Consider the following 20,945-nt stretch of genomic DNA (forward strand, 5'->3'; position numbering starts at 1 on the left):
CTATCCATTGATCTGGGGAGACAGCACTGCCAGCAGTGCCACATGGCAATACATTTGGTCCAATGAATAGCATCAGATTGGGTGAGTGAGTCAAGAAACTCGTTCTTTTTGTTGTACCCATTTTAATGACTATAGTTTTCATGATTGTTTAATTGTTTTGAGTTACACATTGTGTAGTTCAAAATTTCCAAAATATAATTTTTCAACTGGTATAAGAAATTAAAAATTATGTGGGAAAAACAATACCAAGGTTTCTCTCTAGCTCCAGTTCTAAGTTTCCTACCATTTATTTCTACAATAGAAGAGACAACAAATAGCATGATATTTTCATTATTAAATTCACAAAAGGCTCAATGGCTTGTATTTTTCCAATTATCGTATCATGCAACTCTTTTAAAGGATTTTTTCCCTCTGTAAGAATTAATTTCACCTACACTTCTCTCTTTCCTTTATCAATATCACATCACCAAATAGTTATTTCCATAGGAGCTCCCTAGGAGCTAATTATATTGTAAATATGATTGACAATGCCAATAAAGATAAAGAGACCAAACTTTTTTTTGTAGATTACAATTTGAATAGGGGAGGGAAGCAGATAAATGGTTTTTAAGATAAGAAAGCAGTTTTTCATGAAACTCACCATGGACAGGTCTACCATTCCACATTTAAGAGATTTTTATTTGACAAAATGGAGGTTAAGATAGCATTGTTTTTGGATTATAGTCCTGAAATCATATATTTGTAAAACCCATCACTAGAATTTCTGCAGAGTTAATAACTCACGGGGTTCAACAGAATCTAGGCCATTGTGAGCCTGAGACACTGCTCTGATCCAGGTATTCTTGGTAATGTCACAACCCTGGACCACAAAGCTCCTAGTAGGAATCATCACTGCTCTTGAGAAAGAGTCAGGGGAGGAAACATGGAACTGTCTCCATGGAAACAGCCTTTTTAGTTCTGTCTTCTGCAATATTGAAGCAAAAAGACGATTCACTTAATGCCACTTATTTTATTTATTGAACTAACAGTGTAATTTGTTATGTATTTTAGGCTCAACCAGGTGACAACTCCACTAGAATCCCCATCCAGACAGATCTCTACATACAAGCAATCATTTTCGACCACATTTCCAGAAGGAAGACTTAAGCACCAACTTCTTAGGTGGTTTCCTAATTGTTTGGTAAATTTAAACTGATCCTGTAATCAGAAGCAAATTACAATCAGATAAATGATTCTTGATCCTGATCCTTAGAATAATAAAAGTTAATATAGAAATTAGAAAACTGTCATCTTGCCTGTCTTTGTATTGTACAGATAGCCTCTTGATGTGATTTAGGGTTTTTCCTTTTCTTTCTTTTTTTCCCCCTTGAACACTGAGGCGGATTGCAACAGTTCATGAAAGAAAATCTTGTTGCCACTTCAAAGATACATTAATTGGTGACATATTGTGTAGCTCAAATTTTCCAAAACAAAAATGTTCCAGGTCCCATTATTGCCAAATCTAGTAGACCAAACATGATGCCGTGTGGCACTGCTGGCAGTGCTGTCTCCCCAAATCAATGGCTAGTGATAAGGGATTTCAAGTAGGAGAACCGGTCTAGGAAATGCTGCACTAATGCAAGTGCTGAATGAGCAAATAAAATCTGAAATATTCCGTGACATGATCATAAAATGAATGAAAGTGTTTAATATGTTTATGTGCTTGGACAACATGAATCCCAGGACAATGAAGCTGAGGAGATGAAATCTAAAGGAAACCAGAGGATTTTAGAGAAATGACAGCATCACAATGGAAATGAACATGTTTTCCTAATGTGCCTTTCACATAGCTTTTGTGCAGAAAAGATACTTGCAGAGGCCACTTTTTAATTAAAATTAATATTTGGATCTTCTTGCCATTCAGTTCTCTTTCATTTCTAAACAGCTTATTCCTGAGACAATTAGATGGGGCTAAATAAAGTGGGAGTCTGTTTGGTGTGCTGCGATGTGAGAGTCCCAGACAAAGTGTCCTTTCAAATGAGGTGAGAAGGGTGTGTCCATGGGGGAAGCTGTGGAATGGCACAAGATGTCAGATCCCAAGCAGGCTGAATGGAGTGCAGCTAAATTGCAATCCCATGTGTTTGATCACATAGTTTTCAATATATACAACAGATTGTGTGTGTGCATGTGCACACCTCACCTGTATGTTATCATGCCCCACTAAGAGAGCACAGCAGCAGCAACACCCCAGGATCAGTGTCTTAGTTTCTCAGAAGCATTTTCCATTAAAAATAAGCAGGATCCTTGGGAAAACAACTGATTCCAGGTTCATGGAAGAGAAAATTCAAGAGTCTGGAACAGACTTTTCCAGAAAGCAAAGAAGTACTCATCAAATAAGGAAGATTTATTAAAAGGACACAGAACCCAGTTTGGAGGAGTTCCCACTGGCCAAATCAGGGATAGTGGGCATCAAAGCAACAATAACAGCAAGAACCAAATAGGAATCCAGAATCCATACTTATGCATACACATGAATAAATACAACATTGATGAGGAAGTGGATATTTACCTCTCCACAAACACTTATTGATTCTAAAGGGATCAAGAGAAATGGCTAGCAAATACCACTTACAGGAAGTGATGAAGAATATTGTCAGTAATGAGGCAAACTGAATCTGTGCCCTACCAAATAAGACTTATGACTGAATCAATATTAGTCAAATATCACATCTTAAGTTGGACTAGCAAGGCTTCTCTCATGCAAAGGAGAAACACAGCAAAGTTGCATAAGGCTCTGAATATAATCAAATGAAATCAGACAAACCCAAATCCAGGGACATTATACAAAATAACTGGTCTGTAATCTTTAAAAGTGTCAAAATGATGAAATTGAAAGACTGAGAGACCATCCAGACCAAAGAATAGACAGATGACAACCAATTATAGCACGTAATTCCAAGTTGAATCCATATCCTGCAAAGGGCATTTGGGGACAACTGGTAAAAATCAAATGGTTTCTGAAGATTAGATGGTAGTAAAGCAAAAATGTTTACTTTATGATTTTGGTGATTATGTTGTGATTATAAAACAGAATGTTGTTGATTAGAGGAATTATTCCAAAGCATCTAAGAGTCAAAGGGTATCATATCAGCTGATTATTTATAAACAACTCAAGGAAAAAAGGTCTTTGTGTTATAATTGCAACTTCTAAGCCTGAGATTGTTTTATAATAAAATAAATATTTTAATTATTAAATTTAGAAATTCAGAACCCTAATTCCTTTTATTTTAAGCACAATGTATTTATTTATTGTATTTATTTATAGATTTGACTAGATTTCTGGTTTGTAAATTTACAAAATTTCAACTTAAAATCATGTCTGAGTGAATTCAAATTATCACATTTTAAATAATATATCAATGCTTACCTATTAGAGTCTATAGTTTCTACAGATTCCATATTCTATAAATTCTATAGAATATTCTATAGATTCTGTAGACTCTAATAATACATCAGTGCTTATCTATTGGAATCTATTAGACTATATAATTGATATAAATATACCAGCTTCTCTTTTTTTAAATTTATTTGTTTATTTTTATGTGGTGCTGAGGATCGAACCCAGTACCTCATGTGTGCAAGACAAGAGCTCTGCCACTGAGCCAAAATCCTAGCCCACCAGCTTCTCTTAAACATAACTATTTTAAAATAGGCATTTGTAATATTTAAAATGCTTAATATATTCTTAGATTATTCCTATATTTAATGCCAAGATTTGAAACACTAAAAAAAAAATTATATCACCACCAGTGAAATTTTATCTTCTGAACTGTACTTACTAAGAGTAAATGCTGATTGGAGATTTGAGTTGGATTATGGGATGCATTAGTCAGTTTGAGCTACATAGTAAATACTACAGACAGGGTGGCTTTAACAACAGAAATGTCTCATCATTCTGGAGGCTGAAACTCTATCAAGATGTTGGCAAGTTTGGGTTCTTCTGGGGCTTCTCTCCTTGTCTTGCACCTTCTCACTGTGTCCTCATGGTTTTTTTCTCTATGCATGCATGTACCAGAGTCTCTGTGCACAGAAAATCAGTCAGATTGAATTAGGGCCCATCATAATTTTCACTTAATTTCTGTTTAAAGGTCCTATGTCCAACATATGAACCCACATGCTTCAAAATATGAATTTGGTTGGACACAATTCAGTCTTTAATATGGGATGTGGACTAGTAACAACCAGGACATTTTCTTATGATTATACCATCTCAGTCAACGCTAATCCAAATCTAGACCTTGGAGGATTCTAACATCATGCCTCTAAAATTGGAATTGGCTTGCTGTCCAGATACCCTGGATTCAAGTTTCAGATTCTAATTTTCTTATCTAACTTCAGTTTGCAGCATCTACACAGGGTGAATGATACTCAGTGACTCTATGCACAGCTTCATACTAATTCTGAATTGCTTTCACATTCTTTTTATCTGTAGGTCCACAACTCTTATGAATATTTAAATGACATCTTATTGTGTTGAGCATATTGCTCAAGTTTTGCCTTGCCCTGTTGTCACAGTTCTAAGGTCACACTAATGAAACTACTGAGACTTGGAAATCCCCTTCATAGAAGTTCATTAAAATGACTTCCTTCCAATAAAGCAGAGATATCAATTAGCGAACTGTTACCTGAGAGTACAGGTAAAAGAAGAAAGTAATTTACTTGAGGCTGGTGGTGGAATGCAGGGCTCAGGAGAGGGGATATGTGAAAATTAGCAAAAAGAATAGTGGGCCAAAGACACAAGACCAAAACTGAGCTAGCCAACTAAAGGGAAATGAAACAAGAAACAGGGCAATGCAGTAAAGAGCATTGAGAACCAGACTATTTGGCAAACTGAAGTTGGTAACCGTCCAAATCACTTTATCTCTCCAGACTTTGGCTCCTAAAGATCCCTTCAAAATCCAAAACTTCTATGATTTCTCCTTGCTGTTTTTCTAAACTAATTATAGACTCAGCTGAAGAGAACAGTCTTGCAAGTTAAGTATAATTTCCTCCAAGTGGTAGTTTAGGTATATTACTCAGGATTCTGGTTAGGTGAGACAGAAAGCTAGTGTGAATCTCTATCCTAAGAACATAAGAATGTCTCCCAGAACAAAAAGAAAGGAATAGGTCTGTATCCAGGAATAATATAAGAAAAACTTGAACAACCTCAGAAATCCATTTCTAACTCACTACTCAGTTCTTCTCTGCCATCATTTTCTTTCAACAAACCAGCATCTGTGTTTCTCCAGACCTTGTCTTGTGATAGAAAATATGGTTTCAATTGTTCTAGAGTTTCATATTCTCTGTCTCTGTGTCTCTCTCCTCCCTCTCCTCTAATTTTCTTCCTCACTCCCCCTTCTTTATCCTGAATCCCAGAGAACAGACACTTCAAACAGGAGGCCAGCCCCCACTAAAATTTAAAATCTAATATGGTTAGGCTATGCTATTTTGGACTGGAATTATATTTTCCATAATTACAGCAGTCCCGATAACCTTGTGAATGAATAGGCATCTTCAGAAATGTGGGCGATTCTGTCACAAAACAATGGAGCTTGGAAGTGGTACAGGGGAGGGCTGAAAGAAGATGCCTGGCTCGGGCCCCACATCTCTGAAGCAGCAACTCTTTCTTCCTCTTTTCACTGGTGGTGACAATAGAATAAAGGTAATGTGACTAGATAAGGTGTCTCTTTTTGTGTCTTGTTTATAATACAACTTTCTAAGAGCAAGTGTATGGTAAAAATCACCTGATATATGACTAGCCTCTTCAATGGCATCACATCTTCCAGAATAATATGATTTAAATAATAGATACTAGCTATTGATTATTTTAATCCCAAGGAAATTAAAAGCAAATATCTACTTATTTATGGGGAATCCATCATGAGTGAGTTACTCTTCCTAGGGCACAATAATGAATAAATAATTCCTTCAATAAATTCACCAGCTCATAATTTTATAAAAGCTAAGCACTCTTGTGTTTTTATTGCTATTGGCTGTTGCTGCTGCTATGATGAAGTAAATTCCATCCCCCACCCCAATTACAGCTGTAAAAAGAGTGTTGTACATCATATATTATAATAGTTGAATTTGAATATTATATTGTACTTGTCCTCATTACCAAACCATAGATTCAAAGGATTCCAGATGACACCCTAAGATTTTATAAATATACATTGTACATGGTGACAATTTTTTACTCCCCCTTTTCTCTGTTTATGCCTGATTTCCATATCTTATTACATTATCCAAGACTTTGCAAAACCATATTCAATCATGATGATGATGCTGGTTGTTGGGAATACCACCAAGAAAGTATTTCCCAAAGTATGCTCTGTGGAGTGCTAGTCTTTTTAAAGTATCTGCCAAGAAAAAAAAATCACATATTTAAGCAGAAAGAGGAATGTACTGCAATCCAAAGAGCTGATAACTGAGACTTGAGAAGGAAAGAATACAGAAGAATTCTGGAAGCCTCTCTGTCAAGTGCTGCCAAGTAACTGACCTCCAACTACTCTGTGGTTTCTCCCTCAATCCCACATTTCAAATTCTCAAGAGAGAAAATCTGATTGCCTACACTGTAGTTAAATAGCCATTCCTGGATCAATCAACAATGGTCAGAGGCAGATGGTAGACATAATACCTGAAGGCTGATCTTCATGTCTCAGGGGGTGGTGTTTCTAGGCCTGTTTTCAAGGGATTTTTATTAGTTGGGGTGACACCCAAGAATAGCCTCTGTAAAATCTCTCGAAATCAATATTGTGCATCACACCTTGCAAAATACCATTAACTATGATACTGAGTCTTGATTTAATATTAATATTTTTATTTGGGGGAAAATATACTTCTGTTTCATTTATTTTGAGCAAAACGTCCATGTTTTCCTCCAAATGAAGTTGTGCCAATGAATTGAAGCTATTATAAATAAAATTAAGCTATATGATATTCTATGTATTTGAATTCAGGTATGAATTTCAAGTAACAATTCTTCTTAAATGATTTCTTCAAAAATTTATCACATGGGTTGCTCATCAATGATTTGAGATTTTTGAAATTCTATTTATGGGAGTACTTTCTACATATGTAGTTTTTTCTCCTCCTCCTCCTCCTCGTCCTCCTCCTTCTCCTCCCCCTCCTCCTCCTCCTCCTCCTTCTCCTCTTCCTCCTTCTCCTCCCCTCCTCTTCCTCCTCCTCCTTCTCCTCCTCCTCCTCCTCCTTCTTCTTTGCCAATAAAATTTTGACACTAGATTTTGAATATTGAATTTCAGTCATTTTATATAAACTTCATTTTTTAGAGCAGAGAGCTCCCATATACCTCTTCTCCCACTGATTCCTCTATTGTTAACATCTAACATTAATGTGGTATATTTGATAAAATTGATGAACCAATATTGAAAAATTATTAACTGAAGTTCATAGTTTACATTAGAGATAACTCTGTGTTATTCAGTTCTATGGATTTTAGCAAATTAGTACTGTTTTGTAATTCACTATTAAACTATCAGCTCAATAGTTTTACTGCCCTAAAAATTCTTTGCTTGCCTACTCATTCCAACCCCTCTATCTACTTAAGCCTCTGGCAACCACTGATCTTTTTTATTGACTGTAGTTTTGCCTTTTTCAGAATATAAGATGGTTAAAATTATACAGTCCATGGCCTCTGCAGACTGACTACTTTCACTTACCAATGCACTTAAGTTTGCTCCCTGATGTTTCAAGGCCTGATAACTCATCTCTTTTTTCTTTAATCACTTAATAATATTTTTGTATGGATTAGATGATCTGTTTACCATTTACTTACTAAAGGACATCCTGGTTGTTTCCAAGTTTGATCATTATGAATATAATTGCTCTAACCATTCATGTACGGGATTTTGTGAGGACATAAATTTTCAACTTGTTTGGGTAAATAGCAAGAATCATGCTTACTGGATCATATGCTAAGAAAGTACCAAACTGTCTCAGAAAGTGATTGTACCATTTCCTGATCCCACCAGTAAAGAATGTGAGTTCCTTTTGCTCCACATTCTTGTCAGCATTTAGTGTTATCGGTGTTTTGAATTTGAGCCCTCCAAATAAGTGGGTAGTGATATCTCACTGTTGTTTTATTTTGCAATGTACTAAAGACATATGATGTTGAGCATGTTTGCCTAGGCTTATTTGCTATCTGTAAATCTTTCTTGGTGAGAGATCTGTTTATATCTTTCACCTACTTTAATTGGGTTATTTGTTTTTGAGTTTTAAAAGATGCTTTGTATATTTTCAATATAATTGTTTTAAACAAATATGTGTTTTACAAACATGTTCCCCAATAGGTGACTTGTCTTTTCCTTCTCTTAAAGTATATAGCTTTTCAAATGCTATATTTAACAAATTTCTTTAGAAAAATTAATATTAATTGGCTTTTTCCATATCCCAGAAGTTTTATGTAGAATTCGAATTATCTATTTTTTTTAAGTTTGACATAATTCTCAACAGTAAAGCCATATTGCTACAAAGCTTTTCAAAGAAAAACTTTTACTTGTTGTTTGAAAGAAATCCATGCTTTTAATTAATTTTTATCAGAAAAATAATCTACTTCATAGAAATTTTCTAACATATTTCATAAAATAGTACATAATATATTTTGTAATGTATTTTGTCTATACTTTTTGTGATCAGTTTTCTAATTCCTCTTTTTAGTTGGAAACAATAACTTTATTTTATTTTATGTGGCTGAGGATTCAACCCAGCGCCCTGCACATGCTAGGTAAGCGCTCTACCGCTGTGCCACAATCCCAGCCCTTCTAATTCCTCTTTTTAAAATTTGTGTTGTATCCTCTGTCATAATTTACTTATAAGAGATTTGGCTTTAAAGGGTTTACTATTGCATTTTTCAATTGTGATTTGATTTTTTAAAAATGTATTCCTATTTTTATTCCTCATCATGTCTTTCTTCATTTCTTTTTTTGGGGGGTGTGTTTTGTTATTTTATCCAAATTCTTTGAGTTGAGATTAGTCATTATTTTCATTTCACCTTTTTAAAATAATAAAACCATTTAACACAAATCTTTCCTTTCAAAAACAGCTTTGTTTGCAATCAACAAATTTTGGGAATTATTGTTCTCATTTTTTCTATCTTATAAACTTTCCATACCTGTAGATTTCTGTTTACCTAGCCTAAGATTTCTGTTGTAGGGTTTTTTTTTAATTTTCAAAGAATCCTAATTTGTTTTATCTAATCAAATGCACATCATTTCTAGTTTTATTGCATTGTAGTCAAATGGTCTGGTATTTACACTTTCTAATTGTGGGAATTTATTGATATTTTCTTTGTAACTTAATATACAACTAGATTTTAATTTTTAATTTAAAAATTCACAGATGGTTGAAAGAAAACTGAATAGTGTATATTTTAATGTGTTTAAACATTATTAGTACATTATCCAAGTCCTTTTGTATATTCTTTTATGAATATATATATATACATACATACACATACACTTACATATACATATATCTATGCACATATTTTGTCCAATCAAAGGTTACTAGGTATATGGAAAAATTTTCTACAAAACAGTCTTTATTAGTCCTAGTAAGGGCTGGGGTTTAGCTCAGTGGTAAAGCACTTGCCTAACCCAGGGTTTAATCCCCAGCACAGCAAAATAAATAAATAAATAAAATCCTGGTAAGCATAACAATTTTTGCTTGATCAATTTTTAAGCTCTTCTTTTGTTATTCATAGTGAACATTTGCAGCATGGATTGCATTTCCACTAAATAAAAAGAACCTTAAGTTTCCCATTTTTAAAATTTCAATTTTTCCCCATCCCCTGACATTTAAAATACTAACCTACTTTATTTCTGTCTTTATTTTTCTGCTAAGTGATTACTTATCTTATTGTTCCTCCCATTTTTTTAAGCATTTATTAACTTAATCTAGAGATATAGTTCTGGGTTTTTGTTATTTTAGTATATCTTCTATTGAAATTTAAAATCCATTTTGTAGCAATATTTATGGTAGTTTTACTTGGATCTAGTTTTAAGGTGCTTATATGTCACCTCCATCCTTTTATCTTTTTATGCTGTGAATTTCTATTCTTCAATTTTAATTTTATCAAGTAATTTATTTTCTTTTTAACCAAAATTGCTTTTATATTCTCATGGCAAATCATCCAAACAGTTGAAAACTAGGAAATTGAAAGCAGAGTCCTCATCCTCCCATGCCAAGAATCAGAGGAGGTGAATGAGGTACTCAAAGCACAGCATTTTAGGCAACAGTCTCAGGGTACCTGCTCCAGTGTGAGCCCTGGAGGTCTGACTTCACCCCAAACCTGTCCTGCTTTCTCAGATTCAATTGTACTTTGTACTTTTATAACAGTGTTTGTATTTCAGTCCAAAATGATAACTTTTAACATTCTTTGGTATTTTTGTTATGATTTGCGTAAGTATATTTTTATCCATTTGTGATTTATTTTCATATGAGGAATGGTGCAGAGATTTCATATATTTTTTCACAAATAGCTATTCATTTTTTCCCAAGTCACTTTTCAAACTACACACTTTTTCTTCATTGGCAATCTCATATTTATCATGTGTCCTTTTCCTTAGTTTATTTCCAGTGTCTTTATCATTGTTTATTGCTCAGTCACCACCAAGTGCTTTAATCTTTTTTTCCTTTTAGTAGGTTTTGATATCTTTTCTGGCAAGATCATGTTTATTGCAGTTTATTACCATTCACGCAATGATGTTTTTATATTGGTGTTTTTATATTTTCCTTAACATTTTTAAATTCCACAATAGAATATAAATATTCAATAGGCAATCATGGTAAGCATTTAGAATAATATCTTCCATATAGTATATATTCAATCAATTTTAGCTTCTTAAATAAATTAGGTCTGAAATAAATTCTATCTAGATAGACATTTTGTGTGCTACCAGAGAAGCTGGTGAAATTTCCATTGTTCCCATTCCTCTTCCCTTGGATTCCTTGAATTCTCTATTCATATCTATTCCTCAACCACAGCTGTTTTTCAACTGTCCTTAGAAATCATTTATATTACTGCAACTCTTCTTAGCTGAGGTAGGACTTTCTCCTCTGCCCATGATAGATATAAGGAAAATCGTATTCCTATCAAGCACTTTAATCCAGGTTATTTCCATCACTGGCCAAGAATATTGGACCTCCTAAGGTAAATGTACCTTGACAAGGAACCCCTCCTCCTCTTGTCATTATTTTAGGGGGAGGGGTAGAATGGTGCTACACATGTCCAAGAGCAACACTTTTTAAATTGCATTCTTCAGATATGCTTAAGAATTAGGGTCCATCTCAAATGGTAATGGGAAGCAAGACTCCAGAACAGCTAGGTATCCTTTACATTTCAAGAAATACTTTATTTGGACAAAAGATAATATTGTTTTTAAAATGAAGAAGGGGGGAAAGGAGGGAAAGACAGAGAGACTCTTGTCCAGCTGTGTGGTTAGTATAGACCAGATTTCCTCAACATCACATAATTGACATTTTGGGCTGGATAATCCTTTGTTGTACAGGAAGGACATCCTGTGTATTGTAGGATATTCAGCAGTATCTCCAGTCTTTAACTACCAGCAGCAAACAAATATCTACTGACACTGCCCAAAATTCCTGGTTGGCAGAATTGTAACCAGTTCAGAATTCCAGTATAGATCAGCCTATAATAGTGGGTGTATAAATCACCTCCAGATCTTTCTTAAGTTTTCAAGTTTGCTTTTGATACTACGACAAATTAGTTTTCTCAACCTACTTTGTCAGTCTTTACTTAACTGAGGTTTCCTGTAGAGTCTCCTAAATTTACTGTTTTAAAACATGTCTGAAGAGCTAGGAAGAGCTGCATCTTCCTAGTGTCATAACATTTATAACCAGTCTCCTCGAAGATTATAAATTGTAAGTTATACAGGCACAGTAATATAGAATTTTGTATTAGTTAGGAGGACCACCAATGAACATAAACACAGCAATTTCTTCTTGGTGTATTTCAGCCTCTAGAAGCCCAGCAAAACTTGTGTAAGAAGTCAACTTTAAGGAAATTGGAGCCCGACCCCACAACTTTTTCTTCTATCAGATGCAGCGTCTCTGTTTTGATATCAGGTTCCTTTGATCCATTTTGAGTTAACTTTTGTGCATGGCGAGAGAAAGGGATTAAGATTCATTTTGTTGCATATGGATTTCCAGTTTTCCCAGCACCATTTGTTGAAGATGCTATCCTTTCTCCATTGCATGCTTTTAGCAACTTTGTCAAATATAAGATAGTTGTGATTTTGTGGATTGATCTCTGTGTCCTCTATTCTGTACCATTGGTCCATCCGCCTGTTTTGGTACCAGTACCATGCTGTTTTTGTTACTATTGTTCTGTAGTATAGTTTGAAGTCTGGTATCGATATACCGCCTGTTTCACTCTTCCTGCTTAGAATTGCTTTTGCTATTCTGGGTCTTTTATTTTTCCAGATGAATTTCTTGATTGCTTTATCTATTTCTACAAGAAATGTCTTTGAGATTTTGATTAGCATTGCATTAAACCTATAGAGAACTTTTGGTAATATCGCCATTTTGATGATGTTAGTTCTGCCTATCCATGAACAGGGTATATTTTTCCATCTTCTAAGATCTTCTATTTCTCTCTTTAGGGTTCTGTAGTTTTCATTGTATAAATCTTTCACCTCTTTTGTTAGGTTGATTCCCAAGTATTTTATTTTATTTTTTGGGGGGAATATTGTGAATGGAGTGGTTTTCCTCATTTCCATTTCAGAAGATTTGTCGCTGATATACAGGAATGCCTTTTATTTATGCATGTTGGTTTTATATCCTGCCACTTTGCTGAATTCATTTATTAGCTCTAGTAGTTTCTTTGTAGAACCTTTTGGGTCTTCTAGGTATAGGATCATGTCACCTGCAAATAGTAATAATTTAAGTTCTTCTTTTCCTATCTTTATGCCTTTAATTTCTTTTGTCTGTCTAATTGCTCTGGCCAATATTTCAAGAGCTATATTGAATAGAAGTGGTGAGAGAGGGCATCCCTGTCTTGTTCCAGATTTTAGAGGGAATGCCTTCAATTTTTCTCCATTTAGAATGATGCTAGCCTGAGGCTTAGCATAGATAGCTTTTACAATGTTGAGGTAAGTTGCTGTTATCCCTAGTTTTTCTAGTGTTTTGAACATAAAGGGATGCTGTACTTTTTTGAATGCTTTTTTCTGTGTCTATCAAGATAATCATATGGTTCTTATCTTTAAGTCTATTGATGTGGTGAATAACATTTATTGATTTCCATATATTAAACCAGCCTTGCATCCCAGGGATGAATCCTACTTGATCATGGTGCACAATTTTTTTGGTATGTTTTTGTATCCAATTCGCCAGAATTTTATTGAGGACTTTTGCATCCAGGTTCATTAGAGATATTGGTCGGGCTCCAAATTCCTTAATAGGACACCCATAGCACAAGAGTTAAAAAAACAAGAATCAACAAATGGGACTTACTCAAAATAAAAAGGTTTTTCTCAGCAAGAGAAACAATAAGAGAGGTAAATAGGGAGCCTACATCCTGGGAACAAATTTTTACTCCTCACACTTCAGACAGAACCCTAATATACAGAGTATATAAAGAACTCAAAAAATTAAACAATAAGAAAACAAATAACCCAATCAAATAATGGGCCAAGGACCTGAACAGACACTTCTCAGAGGAGGACATATAATCAATCAACAAGTACATTAAAAAATGCTCACCATCTCTAGTGGTCAAAGAAATGCAAATTAAAACCACCCTAAGATACCATCTCACTCCAATAAGAATGGCAGCCATTATGAAGTCAAACAACAACAAGTGCTGGCAAGGATATGGGGAAAAGGGTTCACTTGTACATTGCTGGTGGGAATGCAAATTGGTGTGGCCAATTTGGAAAGCAGTATGGAGAGTCCTGGGAAAGTTGGGAATGGAACCACCATTTGACCCAGCTATTCCCCTTCTCGGACTATTCCCCACAGACCTTAAAAGAGCATACTATAGGGATACAGCTACATTGATGTTCATAGCAGCACAATTCACAATAGCTAGACTGTGGAACCAACCTAGATGCCCTTCAATAGATGAATGGATAAAAAAAAGTGTGCATTTATACACAATGGAGTATTACTCAGCACTAAAAAATGACAAAATCATGGAATTTGCAGGAAAATGGATGACATTAGAGCAGATTATGCTAAGTGAAGCTAGCCAATCCCTAAAAAACAAATGCCAAATGTCTTCTTTGATATAAGGAGGGCAACTAAGAACAGAGAAGAGAAGAAGAGCATGAGAAGAAGATTACCATTAAATAGGGACAAGAGGTAGGAGGGAAAGGGAGAGAGAAGGGAAATTGCATGGAAATGGAAGGAGACCCTCAATGTTATACAAAATTACATATAAGAGGAGGTGAGGGGAAAGGGAAAAAAACAAGAGAGAGAAATGAATTACAGTAGATGGGGTAGAGAGAGAAGATGGGAGGGGAGGGGAGGGAGGGGGGATAGTAGAGGATAGGAAGGGCAGCAGAATACAACAGACACTAGTATGGCAATATGTAAAACAGTGAATGTGTAACCGATGTGATGCTGCAATCTAGATACGGGGTAAAAATGGAAGTTCATAACCCACTTGAATCAAAGTGTGAAATGTGATATGTCAATAGCTTTGTAATGTTTGAACAACTAATAATAAAAAAAAGAAAGTGTAAACTTCAGATTCAGTGGTTCTCAAACATGATGTTTAACGTTTGTAACCAATAAAAAAAATGCCAAAGTGTTAAAAAAAAAGAAAAAGAAAAAAAGAAGTCAACACTTGCTAACTGATGTAAATCTCCAGTGAGTCTTTGGAATGCTTTCACTTATTTCTACTTAGTCAACTTAGATCCTTGGCTTCTCTGATTTATTATTTTCTCTATTTTTTACACTTTGGAAAATGGATCAATAGATAATGCCAGATTTCAAGTCTTCCTTTGGGTCTCCCTATCCCTGTCACAGGCGATTCATATTTTAATAGTACCTATTTTTAAAAATCACAAGAGTCAGTTTTCAAGGAACAGTAATGTTTAATTTAATGTAAAAATGACTTGTAAGAAAAAAAATTAAAAGATCAATATTAGAACAGTTTCCTCTTCTGAGAAATAATAATAATTTCCTTCTCAAGAAATATTAATATTTAGTAACATGCTGTGTTTATGTCTTTCAGGAAATCAAATAAATAGCTACTTATTAATTTGATTGTGTAACAAGTAATATTTAAAATTACAAAATAATGTCTTCTTTTTCTTGGATTTTTTTTTTTCATTCTGTAGCTGGCATGAAATAATGTAGAAAACATGCACTTACCATGCAAGCTTAAAAACACATGTTAAAGATTAAGGATCAGTGAATTTGCAAACCTAATTTTTAGTTTATGATTTTTCAATTATTTTAAAATCATCACTATTTCTTTCAAATTATCATCATTAGAACAATTTACTGTTAATGAGAAATTCCAGTGAGGTCCTAAAGTATATAAAAGAAATAGTTAAGGAAGCTGAAGCCTTAAAAAATCAGACACACAGGAGAGAATAAAAACCTTCAAGGGGCTCTTGGAAATCTAAGTGATAAAACCTATGATTAGGAATTTGTGCAACTAAAGGTAAATTTTCCAATCACTTTTGCAACCATTCTTGCTGACTATGACCCTGCCCAGCCATACCATTCATACAAAGTATTATATAAAGTATGACACAAAGATAACTATTAGAATAGGAAAGACAGCAGAATTAATTGAACATTACTCTCCTACATTCATACATGAATACACAACCAGCATAACTCCACATTATGTATGACCATGAGAATATGTAAAATTACATTCTATTGTCATGTAAAAGAAAAATTAAAAAGTTAAAATAAAAGATACTATGAATTTAAATGGAAAAACAAAGACTTGATTCTCTACTGCAGAGATGCCAACATATCCCAGAACCCTTCACTAACCTTAGAAGACCCGAGTTTGTCTTCCAATTTTTCTATCCCCTGCAATTTGCTTTAGTTCTTTAAGGCATCTGGCCCTCATTTCTTTAGCTGTGCAATGCTAACATGTCAAAATTCTTTGACTGTCATCAAACACATTATAGAATACTATGCAGGGCCTCTCACTCATTATGAGTTTAAGACTAGTTTGTGAGCTTTCTGCCAACTGTCTTCTGACACAGACACCATGTAACTAATAGCATCTAAAGACCTGCTTTGAAACTGTCCTATACCTGAAAGAATGAATGTTCACTACTGTATTAGCTTTTTTCCTCTGCTGTGACTAAAAGATCCGAGCAGAACAATTGTAGAGGAGGAAAGGTTGATTTGAAGGCTCATGGAGGAAAAGTTGATTTGAAGGCTCATGGTTTCAGAGGTCTTAGTCCATAGAAGGCTGGCTCCATTTCACAGGGCTTGAGATGAGGCAGAATGTCATGGAGGAAGAGTATGGAAGAGGGAAGCAGCTCACATAATGATCAAGAAGCAGAGATAAAGGGCTTCATTTGCCAGATATAAATATATATCCCAAAATCACACCCCAATTCCCACCTCCTCCAGTTTTACCCTATCACTTCAGTTACCACTCAGTTAATCCTACTGGAGACTAATTCACTGAGTAGGCTAAGGGTATACCCCAATCACTTCTCCTCAAAACCTTCTTGCATTGTTTCACACGTGAGCTTTTGGGGGATACCTCACATCCAAACCGTAACAACTACCCAAGTATTCATTTACTATTCACTAAACAAACACTAAACACCTTTACCTGACACACAGGAAATCCCCTAAGACCTGGGACTAGAGTAGTAAACACTGTAGTCATATTTCCTGGTGCTTAGGATCTTACCCTTCCTGTGAGGATTGCAGACAACAGACAAACAACCAATAGCATTGTCCTACAAAATGTTTTAAACTGCTTCTTAAAACTGAGAGATAACTCTAGTACAGTGTAAAGAGCAATAAATTTTAGACTCAGAATCTGCATTGTGTGCCAATTAAATCACATTTTAGTTGGATTATTTTAATTAAATTATAATTTAATTTTCTTACCCTCAGTTTCCCCACATGAAGAATAGGGATCCTAATATTCATTGTGTTTAGAATTAACTGACATAATGCCTAAAGTTACTCCTTGTAACCAAATATTGAAAAGAGAGGAAAATATTTATAAAGTTAGTGTTACATTTTTAGATAGTACATTCTTTTTCTAGCATTAATATGCCTACTAATTGTTCTTTTGATGGTTACTGAACAATTTTTTTTTTTTTGGTGCAAAAACCCAGGAACGAACCATAAAAAATTTTAAAACACCTAATAGTGCAGAATTCTTCCTATAAAACATAACCTGATGTTTTGTTAACTTTAGTGCAACATCAGTAGTTAGTGGCAGAGCAACTCAGGCAAAGGGCCAGGAAAGAGGTGGCTGAGCCCCCAAATTAAATGTAGATGATTCTGTGTCAACTGTTAGTATTTTTGAGAAGCAAATCTTAATACTTTGATATTAGCCTGAAATAACAACCCTTGATATTTTGGACAGTTTTATTTTTTTAAAATAAATATAACCATGTTTTTAAAATGCCAAAGAAATCTACTAAACAAAATGAAGTGTAGGGGGAAATGTTAAATGCCAAGTCCTACTTTTACATTTCAATACGAACACTTACAATATAAAATGACTATATAAGTTAGAATTAAATAAGAGGCTACCAGTTTTGCCCCACTAATTGTATTGATTTGATAAGATACAACAGGTTTCTTTATTTTTATAACAACAATTATGCAAGGATGTTTTATCTAAGTTGATAAATCATTTGGGGCAGATTTAATCCTCTGTCACAGGTGTCTATATATCTTTACAATAATATTTCTAGGTTTCAAACTGTCTCCCAAGATTCAGATGCATATTTCACATCAATCTCAAAAAACTGAAAATGAATTTGCAATTTTTCTTTCGAAATCTTGTCCTTATCCTGACACTCCTATTTCTATTGCTATCAATTTTCAATACCCAGAAACTTCCACTTAGTTTCACATTCCTTTATATCACCAACCTTGCATGAACTCCCTATTTACATTCTTACTATCTCTGCCCCAGCTCAATTCTATAGTGCCTCTTAATTTGACCAGATCAGAAGCCACAACATTAGTTGCTCAAGACACATCTCCGCCTAATTTCCATCTATCCACATTGTGGAAGGCAGAATAATGGCCCCCAAGATCTCCCAGTCCTAACCACCAAAACCTATGTTTGTCACTGTGATGGCAAAAGATATGCTTATGATTAAGAATCTTGAAATGAGATGGTTAGGGATTATTTGAATGGGCTCAACCTAATCATAATTTCTTAAAATTGGAGAACCTTTCCTCATATGATCAAAGAGAAATGTAAATAAAAACCCAAAGAAAACCAGAAAATTGCAACATTGCTGGCTTTAAAAATGGAGGAAGGTGATCATTAGACAAGGAATGTAGACAGCCTCTAGTATTAAAAAGGGCAAGGAAACAGATCCTCCCTCACAGCCTCCAAAAAGGAACACAACCCTGCTGTCACTTTGATTTTAGTCCAATGATCCCTCCATCAGACTCTGACTTACAAAATTACACGACAATAAATTTATGTTGTTTTAGGATATTAAAGTGTGTGACAACTTTTATAGCAGTAGAATAATATCCATGTGCTTTTTGGTTCATCAGTTTAAGAATATAACTGATAAACTCTACTCATTTATTCAACAAGATTCTTCACATCAGCCCTTTCTTTACCTACCAAGTACAATTCAAATGGCTCAACTTTACATACAAAGGCCTTTATAATTTTATTGCAGATATCTTCCTGTTTCTCTTCACCGTTATGCACCGAAGATATGTATATAGTCTCTCCCCGTATTGGCCTTTCACTTTCTGGGCATGGTGCCTTTGAAGATCTCTGTATAACATGCTTTTAACATACACACGTGTTGAAATTTGTGTTGTCCTTCTAAGTTTGAAGCTCATTACTACCTCCTGCAGTGGTCTTCTCTGATTTCTCTAGCTGGAAGTGAAATGTCTTTCTCTAATGTGCTTTCTTAACTGTTGTTTGTGTCTCTTAATTTTGTTTATCTTCTTCTACCTTATTTATTCAGAGATGCTGCTTTATCCTTATTAAATCCACGAGCTTTTCAATACCTAGAACCTTGATTTTCATCTCTAAAGTGTCAAGTTCACATCACACATTAAATAAATGATCCAGGATTTTCTTTGTTGGACCAAAAAAGGACAGTAAAATAATGAATCAATAAGTAACTGTATAAAACTCACTCATCTGTGACATTCCCTGTGTGTCATCTTTAAAAACACCTGGTATAGCATATCATCTCTGCTTTAGGTGGAACACTTTGGATTTTTAAACACTAATTTTATTAAACTGTCTTAATGATGCTAAAGAGTAAATATCATGTTGTCATCTTAGAAGACAGTCATGATGAAAATCTGATACAATTATAACATTTAGGTAGCTCTATAACATACTGTGCAATGAACATTGTAAATAATCTTTAGATTACAAACATTCTTTTAGTCAGAACAGTTTTTTCTGTGGTTGATATGGTTCCTTTAAGAATGTTCTAACGTTTCTCCATTCTCATTATTATCTTTGGTTATTTTTCCGTATTTTGAAACCGATTATTTTGCTTTCTCTGGACAGTGTTTTCTCAGAACCCTAGATGGAGGATAGAGTAGGAAAAACCTGCCTAACATAGGGACGACAGGGCAATGTTTTTTTTCCAGAAATGGTAACCACACAAAAGATCTCAGAAAGTCCTCCTGGGTTTTAGGATTTTTAGGAATTGCAATTTATATGGGCTGAATTTGGAATCATATAAAAAGAAGAGATATAGAAACTGCCTCAGTTTTTTTATTTGTTTGTTTGTGTTCGTTTTGGGTACTGGGGATTAAACCAAAGGGTACTTAACCCCTGAGCCACATCCCCAGCCCTTTTTTAAAATTTTTTTATTTTGAGACAGGGTCTCGCTAACTTGCTTAGGGCCTTGCTAAATTGCTGAAGCTAGCCTTTAACTTGCAATCCTCCTGCCTCAGCCTCCCAAGTTGCTGGGATTACAGGCAGGCTCCACCAGGCCTGGCTGCCTCAGTATTTGTAGAAAAGAGAATCTCCTACTAGATTTCCAAAATGTTTTTATTATTCCTTCATAACACTGACCCTGCTTCTAAACTGGCACTGTTGGAAAGTGGTACTGAAATGAAAAAGAAAATAACTGTTGTTGGAACATAAGAAGAGTAGTGATTAAATTCTACTGGAGAGACCATATATTAAACAGCCATTCAGCTGGGCACTAAACTAGGAATTATGGATACAGAATTGATTATATTTGGCCTTGTCCTCAAGAAGCTTAAGTGATAAAACCAAACTCCAGCTTTTGCGATAGTTATCACAACAAACTGTATAAACTGATGCACCAATGAATAATAACTCAACAAGTGATGCTCGATCAAGTAGTCGATTTACTTTGGGAGGAAATGGACATATTGATGGATTCCTCTGCTTTGAACTGCTTGCAGAACTTGGCTGGACTATGTATCACTTGCATACATTGTGAACTATCTGTTGGTGCAGCGAATTGTGGTAGTGCTGGGGTATCTTTGCTGATGGTGTCATCCGTGGTACAATTTTTCCAAAAAGAGCCGTCATTTGGCTTGGTGCCGTGGCATTTTGCATCCTCCTCCCTTCTGCTTGTCTAAAATTTGGGGGCCAACAGAGGTAAGGCAAAGAACCTCAACCCCCCCACTGGTACCAAGGCCAAATTTGGGGGCCAACAGAGATGAGGCAAAGAACCTCACCCCCCCACTGGAGCAAAGGCCTATCCACAAGTATGGCTGTATGCTGGACCAGTAGCCAATGA

General features: G+C 34.9%; 1 protein-coding gene across 3 annotated transcripts in view; it reads left to right on the forward strand.

Annotated features, from left to right (window-relative positions):
* The window catches only part of Cfap299 (cilia and flagella associated protein 299), a 577,718-nt gene extending 576,523 nt beyond the window's left edge, over positions 1-1,195 (forward strand). For 2 of the 3 annotated variants that reach the window (XM_076865075.1, XM_076865076.1), the window contains one exon: positions 1,051-1,146. In XM_076865075.1, the coding sequence (XP_076721190.1) occupies positions 1,051-1,146 (96 nt within the window). Of the gene's footprint in view, positions 1-1,050 lie in introns of all 3 variants that reach the window. The other variant, XM_076865077.1, reaches the window with a different exon arrangement.
* Positions 1,196-20,945: the final 19,750 nt, after the last annotated feature.

This window comes from Callospermophilus lateralis, chromosome 8 (genome assembly GCF_048772815.1).
Source record: "Callospermophilus lateralis isolate mCalLat2 chromosome 8, mCalLat2.hap1, whole genome shotgun sequence".
NCBI lineage: Eukaryota > Metazoa > Chordata > Mammalia > Rodentia > Sciuridae > Callospermophilus > Callospermophilus lateralis.